This window comes from Sardina pilchardus, chromosome 4, assembly GCF_963854185.1.
Source record: "Sardina pilchardus chromosome 4, fSarPil1.1, whole genome shotgun sequence".
In the NCBI taxonomy this organism is placed as follows: domain Eukaryota; kingdom Metazoa; phylum Chordata; class Actinopteri; order Clupeiformes; family Clupeidae; genus Sardina; species Sardina pilchardus.
Window position 1 is genome coordinate 31,821,114 of NC_084997.1, and position 10,000 is coordinate 31,831,113.

Genomic DNA, 10,000 nt, shown 5'->3' on the forward strand with positions numbered 1-10,000 from the left:
AGAAAAGGAATGACAGAGAGGGAGGGAGGGAGGGAGGGAGGGAGGGATGGAGGGAGGGATAGAGGGAGGTGGGGTGGGGGCAGCAGAAGAGAGCAGAGAGCAGAGAGAAGCCGCCAGCTCCGAGAGGACAAGACTGCAATGATGTCACAGGGGAACCAAGACGGAACACAAGGCCGCATTCTGTTCTAGAAATCCAGTTCAGTCGGAGCACCGGTGCGGAGAACGCCCCCCAGGCAGACTAGAGAGTTCTCTTTTTGCTGATCTGGGCCACCTGCCCACTCTAGAACCCCCATCTGGGGCACTTCATGGGTCTCAGAGGAGGGCAGTTTCAGCTGGACTGGACTCTACTGCCCTTCTGTAGCTTGAATCTGCATACTGAGGCAATAAATCTTGACCATACATCCAATCAGCTATCCTTGACCACAGTGTCTCAGTGTATGTGTGTGTGTGTGTGTGTGTGTGTGTATATCCGTACCCCACCTGTGAGATGTGGTTGATGGAGGACTCCATGCGGCGCAGCTGGGAGGCCTGGATGTCGTGTGTGTGTGTGTGTGCGTGCGTGCGTGCGTGCGTGCGTGCGTGCGTGCGTGCGTGCGTGCGTGCGTGTGCGTGTGTGTGCGTCCGCGCCCCACCTGTGAGATGTGGTTAATGGAGGACTCCATGCGGCGCAGCTGGAAGGCCTGGATGTCGTGTGTGTGTGTGTGTGTGTGTGTGTGTGTGTGTGTGTGTGTGTGTATCCGTGCCCCACCTGTGAGATGTGGTTGATGGAGGACTCCATGCGGCGCAGCTGGGAGGCCTGGATGTCGAGCATCTGCAGCAGGTTGTTGGCGAGCGTGTTGATCAGGTAGGCCACGCTGGCCAGCGACTGGGTCGTGTAGCTCTTCGTCTCCTCCAGCGCACGCTCCTTATCAGGGCACTGGAGAAGAGAGGGAGGGAAGAGGGGGAGAGAGGGGAGGAGAGGAGAGAAAGGATAGAGACCACAGAGAGACAGAGAGGGAGAGGGAAGAAAAGAAAAGAAAAGAAAAGAAAAGAAAAGAAAAAAAGAGAGGGGACAGAAAAAAGGATAGAGACCACAGTGAGAAAAAGGAGAGAGGAGAGAAAAAAGAAAAGTAAAGAAAAGAGAGAAAAGAAAGAAAGAAAATGAGAGGGGCACAGAAAGAAAGGATAGAGACCATAGAGAGAATGAGAAAAGGAGAGAGAGACAGAGAGAGAATGAGAGAGAGAGAGAGAGAGGAGGAGGAAGGATAAATTAATTTCACCGTTTGATTAAAACAAATGAAGTGAAAAACGGAGGCTTTGGGTCTGCATGAGTCATTCCTCACACTGTGCCAAGTAAATACGACCGCAAATCAACCACGAGTAACCACATTAGAGTGAATGAATGACAGAGAGAGAGAGAGAGAGAGAGAATGAGAGAGAGAGAGAGAGAGAGAGAGAGAATGCATGTGGATTAGTGCATAGAGAGTGTGTGCTCGTGTTGTTGTGTTCATGAATAAGAGCGTGTAGTCTAAATGCTATGGAGAGACTGGAGAGCACATGATAATGTATGCGTGGAGGACCGAGTGTGTGGGTGCATGCACAAATGTTATATGATTTGGTGTTTGTGTGTGGGGGTGAGAGAGACAATGTGTGCGTGTGTGTGTGTGTGTCTATGCATGTGCACAATCTACAGTGTGTGAATGTGAGTGTGTGTGTGTGTGTGTGAGTGTGACAATGCGTGCGTGTGTGTGCGTGTGTATGTCTATGCATGTGCACAATCTACAGTGTGTGAATGTGAGTGTGTGTCAGTGTGTGTGTGTGTGTCAGTGCGTGTGTGGAATGTCCAGATCTCAGCATTTCTCCCACTCCATATTATGCTCCTCAGGTCACATGATCATTACACTCAGCAGCACAGAGCCCCCGGCCAGAGCCATCTGTGTGTGTGTGTGTGTGTGTGTGTGTGTGTGTGTGTGTGTGTGTGTGTGTGTGTGTGTGTGCATAACAAAACACAACCACAGTCTTTGTCCCTACACTGGGACACAGTGCCAGGAGGTGACATGCTCTCCCTCTCTCTCCCATTATAGCTAGCGGAGCTCCATCTAAATCCTATACAGGCCACACACACCAAATCAGTCAGTTCCTGGTCCATAGATGGCCTTCAACTGTGGCACAGACCGTGATAGTAAATGTGTTCATCTTGTATGTTACGTGTTTGTGTTTACAGTTTATGGTATGCATTACTGTTTATGTTCAGGTATGTTCTGTATTTATGTGTTCGTAGTTGGTAGTATGTATTGAGGTGTTCATGTTATGTTTGTGTTTATGTTATATGTATGTGTTTACTGTTGATGTTAAGGTATGTTATGTATTGAGGTGTTTACAGTTTATGTTATGTACTATTCATGTATTTATGTATGCATGTATTTGTGTGTTTATATGATGTATCTTTGTGTTCAAATTATGTATTTATGTATTTATATTATATATTTATGTGTTTATGCTTCAGCCAGCGTCATGCCCCTGCCTCACCCCTGCTCCTCCTGGGACAGTTCTAGAGTACCAGGTACAGTCGGCATGGTTACAGGTAGCATGGACCAGGTACAGTTGGCACGGTTACAGGTAGCATGGACCAGACCATGAAGCAGTAGTGCAGTACCGGGCCGGTACCAATACCAGGCCCAGGGTGAGGCAGGCAAACCCCCATCCATGTCAGGGCCGTGGCTTTCAACCACAGCAGCCCTTCACCGCATGTGCAGTCCTCAAACACACTCAAATATTGGCAGGTCAGACAAAAGCTCTACCTCTAATCGCTCCTAATCCCCGAGTGAATCTTAAACACACACACACACACACATACACACAAACTACAGTAACTTGGTCCACACTGAAACACACAGCTCAAGTCTCAAGAGCATTTCAGACGGAATAAAGTCCCCCGTTATCAGTCCTGTGGCCTCCCTGTCGTCTGAGAGACAACTCAAAACGTATGCACGCAAGCCGTACCACCGTAACACCCCGCTTGCCCGTCCGCTTCTTGTTGCAAATGAACTGAACACTAGTGGCTTTTCTCTCAATTCCATCTACGGGCTGCTACAACGTCTGCATACAGTCAGATGCTAAGATGGCTTATCATATGCATCCTATGCAAGTTAAAAGGGCACATACAGTATGTAGCCTTATGCAGGCTAGAAGAACACATATGTATCCTATGGAGGCTAAAAGGGCACATATGTAGCCTGTGCAGGTTAAAAGTGCATATATGTAGGCTCATCATTTGTAGCTTATGCAGGCTATAAGGCTGATCATTTGTAGCCTATGCAAGCTAAAAGGGCACATATGTAGCCTATGTACAGTAAAAGGGCAAAGCCCATGTAGCCTAAGCAGGATATAAGTGTACATATGCAGGGCAAAAGGGCACATGTAGCCTTTAGCATGATGTAGCTACAGGGCGTGTTCTGTAAAAGGGCCTTTTCAGGGTAAGAGTACACATACAGTGAGGAGCACATGTATTTGATACCATGCTAAAACAGGAATATAAAATCATCATTTGACAATTGATCTTAATGCCTTAATTTAAAAAATGAGTAAAAATCAAACCGCCAAGGACACCAATTTTCTTTGTGATTGAAGAATGTATCGTAAATAGATAAATGTTTTCCTTAAATGCTAGGGGAAGGAAGTATTTGACCCCCTATGTAACCCTATGGGAATTTAACACATAGGGTTAACATAGGGGCAGGCAGATTTTTATTTTTAAAGACCAGCTATTTCATGGATCTAGGATATTATGCATCCCGATAAATTTCCCTTGGCCTTTGGAATTAAAATAGCCCCACATCATCACATACCCTTGACCATAGCTAGAGATTGGCATGGTGCTTTTTCCAGTAGGCCTATTAGCCTGTTTGATTTGCATTGAGCTCAATGAGCATCAAACAGGCTAATAGGCCTACTGCAAAAAGCACCATGCCAATCTCTCGCTATGGTGAAAGGTATGTAATGACGTGGGGCTATTTTAATTCCAACGGCCAAGGGAACTTTATCAGGATGCATAATAACCTGAATCCATGAAATAGCTGGCCTTAAAAAATAAAAATCTGCCTGCCCCAATGTTAACCCTATGTGTTAAATTCCCATAGGGTTACATTGGGGGTCAAATACTTCCTTCCCCCTAGCATTTAGGAAGAACATTTATTTATTTACGAAACATTCTTCATTCACAAAGAAAATTGGGGTAGTTAGCGGTTTTATTTTTACTCAATTTTTGAATTAAGACATTAAGATCAATTGTCAAATGATGATTTTATATTCCTCTTTTTAGTCAACTTTAGCATGGTATCAAATACATGTTCTCCTCACTGTATGTACAGTAATCAGACATGAAGGCTACATCTGGCTACAGGTAGAGACCCTGCTACGACCTCCCTACTACAGCACAGACACATGACCCCCCCAGCTATCACAACAGCATGTAGGTCAGAGAGGGGGAGAGAGAGAGAGAGAGAGAGAGAGTTTGGAAACAGAGGGAAGGAAGAGAGGAGGGAGAGAGAGAGAGAGAGAATTCAGAAACAGGGGGAAGGAAGAGAGAGAGAGGCTAGGTAGAGGGAAGAGAGAGAGGTTAGGTAGAGGGAAGAAAGAGAGGGAGGGAGAGAAGGAGGGAAGGAGGGAGAGAGATCAGAGATGGTAGTGAAGCATGACTACAGATTGTCAAGAGAGTGAATAACTGAAGTGAATATAGGGGAGAAGGGGAGGGGGCAGAGAGAGAGAGAGAGAGAGGGAGAGGGAGAGAGAGGGAGAGGGAGAGAGAGGGAGAGAGGGAGAGAGGGGGAGAGAGAGAGAGAGAGAGAGAGAGAGAGAGAGAGAGAGAGAGAGAGAAAGAGACCTTCTCCCTTGTCCCTGGGGGGCTGTGCTGACACACTGACACGAATGCAGTTCACTGGCCACTGATGATGATGTCACAGCTGCTCCACATTCCTGAGGGAAGAGGGGGGCATTGTGGGATTGTTTATGACACACGCCTGCTGAGCCCTGCGGCTGAAAGTGCACACAGCAGCAGACACGCGTGCACACACACACACACACACACGCACACACACACACAGCAGCAGCCACCGCACACACACTTCAGACATTTTCCCTTACACACATACAAATAAGCAAGCAAACACACACGCACACACACATACACACACAGCCTAAATCACAATGGTGTACTGTATAATTACATATTCTGTTATGAACATCCCATAACCCAGTGGGGTACTATAGGCCCATATGGCTGTGTGTGTGTGTGTGTGTGTGTGTGTGTGTGTGTGTGTGTGTGTGTGTGTGTGTGTGTGTGTGTGTGTGTGTGTGTGTGTGTGTATTACGCTTACAATTCCACAATCCTTTACTCTGATAATGGCACAATGACTTCCATATCATTGGGCCAGTCCCCATCAGACAGATTGTTGGAGAGATTAAAGTGAGCGCTACAGTGCTACAGTACACTCATGTGGGAGGTCAAAGTCCTCACTCAACACTACCCTGAACCTCAACAGAACACATGATCAAAATAGCTCAAACATTCATGATTCACCCGAGTGCCAATTCTGCTTCTGCTAAAATGGAAATGGATTTGAGGTTGTACTTTCTACACACTGGTGTTCACTCTTACGCCCACCATTGTGCTCATAAACACACACACACACACACACACACACACACACACACACACACACATAGTATACACACATACACACACGTCAAACTTTCACAATATCACACATGCACACACAGGTGTTCAGAGCAGCCCTGAGCTTCTGCCTTCTCTATTTTTAAATCTCTCTCGTCTTCTCTCGCTCTCCCTCTCTCCCTCTCAACTCTCTACTCAGAACCGAATCTCTGTAAACACAGACAGATGGAGGACTAGGCTCTCACAAACACACACACACACACACACACACACAGCTCCTTCCATCCTTCTCTCAATCTGGCCTCTGTGCACAGAAAAGTCTTCGGCTCAAAGGGACGCCAAGGAGTAGAGGACCCACTCCATCTCTCTCACCAACACACACACACACACACACACACACACAGGTGTGTCAATCATCTAATGTGACAAACACACACACACACAATTACAGGTGTGTCAATCATGTAATGTGACAGACAGAGCATCAGTGCTGTGAATCATGACCATCCCACACATTCCCTGTTAGTTTCAGGTGTAAAACTAACAGCTGAAGGTACTGCATGAAATTAGATGCGTGCGTGTGTGTGTGTGCGTGTGTGTGTGTGTGTCTGTTGGTCATGGACAGAGGCTCATTGAATCTTTTCTTTCTGTGATGAATTCCTTCAATAGGAGATGCAATTACAATACAATGTGCTTGGCAGTGTGTGCCTGACCGAATATACCTACTTCCCTCCTCCGTTTCCGTCTCTTCGTCTCTCTCTCTCTCTTTCTCTCATCTCTCTCTCCCTGTATCCCTCCATCTGTGTCAGTGGATGGGGTCAGTGTGTGTGATGGATGCCTTATCGCTGCTTAATGGTGCACACAATGTGCTTTGCTTACTAAAAACCAGCGCCCCGACCTACGCACCCCTCTCCTCAGAGTTCACAAGCAGAACACACACACATTCACTTCTGACTTCTGAGTGTTCTGCTTGCGTGGGTGACTAAGTCCATCCTCTTGTCCATCCTCTCTAGTGCTGATTTTAGATACCATCCCACTGAGTAACGTTACCATGGCGAGGGAACCTTGAGCAGTGAGCACAGGTTCTGCTCCGATTGCACCAACTCCAAGATGTGACCTCATGTGGAATCTCTCTCTCTGCTGGCTACTGGTCATGTGACACAGGCCTTGACTGGCCTACATGAACACCAGCTTTAGCATCACAACACCACACAGCAGCTGACTTGACACACACCACAGATACATGGCCTAAACTCACACAACACGGATACATAGCCTACACACACACACACACACACACACACACAGAGAGGGGTCAAGTCCCCCTCCAAGGCAATAGTGCAATCAACACATGTATTCACTCGTAGCTGTGTGTTCAGAGGCCTACATGACAAAGCCATAAGAGAGGCATCAGTCCCAGCAGAAGGGCCTCACAGAGGGAGAGGGAATCAGGAGCGTGCGTGTGTGTGTGTGTGTGTCTAGCAGAGAGAGCAGATTTCTCCCCACAGGCCTCCAAACACCCGAGCGAGCCACACACACACACACACACACACACACACACACACACACACACACGCACACACACGCACACACACACGGCCTGTTGGCGCCAGGCCTGGAGCTCGTACACACACACTGTTGGGGGTCTGGAAAAAGCTCTGCTTTAAACACACACACCCTTGAACCCATTGTCCACACCCCCGCCGTGCTTGTGTAAGGGAGAGTGTGTGTGTGTGTGTGTGTGTGTATGTGTGTGTTCATGGAGTGCGTGCTCATATTGTCCTTGCCCCTGCAGTGTGCATCGATGGACACACACACACACACACACACACACACACTGGGCAAGACTTCTGATCTCACCCTCTGTGTGACCTCACCACACCCTCACAGAGACAGCAACAGAGGTCAGAATGTGTTAGATTACACACACACACACACATATTAATTAGGACTCTGCAGCGTGTCTGTTTGTCTGTCTGTGTGTGTGTGAAAGACATTACAGGCACATCATGCACACAGCACAGTGACCGGTCTCACACACACACACACACACAGAGCAGGCATACATGTCACACAAGATGGAAAATGTGCCACAGAAGAAATGCACTGACAGACTCTCTCTCTCATACACAAGCACGTATGCACACACACACACACACACACAGAAAGAAAGAGACACACATATTAAGAGAGAGAGAGAGAGAGAGAGAGAGAGAGAGAGAGAGAGAGAGAGAGAGAGAGATAGAGAGACACACATACACACACACATACACACATGAGCGAGGGAGATGCAAGCTGCTGTCATCCTCCCTGACCCACTTCTCTTTGATCCAGAACTGCAGTCAAACTGCAGTACAAGAGGGAGGAGGGGGGGATACAGAGGAGGGAGGGAGAGAGAGAGAGAGAGAGAGAGAGAGAGAGAGAGAGCTCTATGGCCACCCATAAGACTAAAGCCCTTCATTATAATTGATATGCTATGTGTTACATTTAGAGCATTGAAGACTTTTTATGGATGCATTAACTACAAGCATAAGCGCCCAGACCTTTTCTGAGTCTTCGGTCTTTCACTTCAGTCGTCCATTCTAGACCAGTAATTCCTTTTTATTTATTAGGCCTAGGTGGTGGTAAGCTAGTACACAGGCACAGGCACAGCCACAGACACAATTTATCCTACAAGATGCACTCACACAGGAATCTGCATTTTGCAAATAGTCATGCAAACACACGAACACAGAGAGGGTTTAGAAAGCACGCGTGGGTGTCTGTAATGTCCTTTTTAACACACTGTATGCGCTGGGATCCACACACACACACACACACACACACACACACACACACACACACACACACACACACACACACACACACACACACACACACACACACACACACACACACACACACACACACACACACACACACACACACACACACACACACACACACACACACACACACACACACACACACACACACACACACACACACACACACACACACACACACACACACACACACACACACACACACTGCTGAGAGCAGAAGCTGCCTGATGTTCAGAGACAACACTACAACACGCACAAACGGATGCACGCACGCTCACACACACATCAGCCCAGAGAGAAGAGAGAAAGAGAGAGAGAGAGAAAGAGAGAAAGAGAGAAAGAGAGAAAGAGAGAAAGAGAGAAAGAGAGAAAGAGAGAAAGAGAGAAAGAGAGAAAGAAAGAAAGAAAGAAAGAAAGAAAGAAAGAAAGAAAGAAAGAAAGAAAGAAAGAAGGTTAAGCCAGATGGGGGACTGATAAAAAAGGCAGATACAGGAGTCTGAGAGAGGAACAAGACAGACCTGGAGTGAGTGTGTGTGTGTGTGTGTGTGTGTGTGTGTGTGTGTGTGTGTGTAAGGTAGGCCCTCATAAACCTAGATGTCAGTTTCTTCATCAACAAACTTATCTGTCAGTAACGATCACAATCTAGAATTAACGTGTGTGTGTGTGTGTGTGTGTGTGTGTGTGTGTGTGTGTGTGTGTGTGTGTGTGTGTGTGTGTGTGTGTGACAACGATGAAGTCTGAGAGGAGAAGAGAGACACACAGCTGATGAGGACGAAGGTCCTGACTACAGTCTGTCGCCCAAGGTAACTGCTGCTGTAGCAACAGGTCTCCAGAGAAACAAGCCACAAGGAACAGGCGGTGGAAGCTGTCCATCAGATAGAGAGCTGATCCTCTGAGTCTGGACAGCCAGTCCACAGATGGACCTACTCTCTCTTCAACACACACACACATATTCTCTCTCTTTAAAACACACACACACACACCACCATCACAGCGACATACCTGCGCTCTCTCTCTCTCTCTTCAGCGCACACACACACACACACACACACACACACACACAGTGTTTGTCTGAACCCTTACATCTGAGCACAAAGCCGCCATCTGTATATTTACACCCACATGTTTTTTTTCTCTCCGTCTCTCTCTGGAACACACGTACACACACACACTCCAAGTCAGTATGTCAACACATACACACAAAGGAGTACACACACACACACACACACACACACACACACACACACACACACACACACACACACAGTATGCAAATTCCCTTCTAGACCTCCCGTCAGTGTTTTGCATTCCCACCCATTCCGATCCCAGACCAGCCCCCCTCTCTCTGCTATAGAAGCGGAACTCTGGGAATGACAAGAGGCTGAAGCTGGCAGTTCTGGAACACTGGAATTCCGTCTGCACTACTGCTGCTGAAGGCTGTGCACAGGATTCTGCTACGCCTTGTAAGCATCAACTATTAATGCCTCTGAGTGTATGTGTGTGTGTGTGTGTGTGTGTGTGT

At 47.3% G+C, this 10,000-nt stretch overlaps 1 protein-coding gene across 1 annotated transcript in view; it reads right to left on the reverse strand.

Annotated features, from left to right (window-relative positions):
• Positions 1-10,000, reverse strand: part of abi2a (abl-interactor 2a) — a 46,514-nt gene that overhangs the window by 26,903 nt on the left and 9,611 nt on the right. The window contains 1 exon segment of the mRNA XM_062534997.1: positions 749-916. Within this exon segment, the coding sequence (XP_062390981.1) occupies positions 749-916 (168 nt within the window).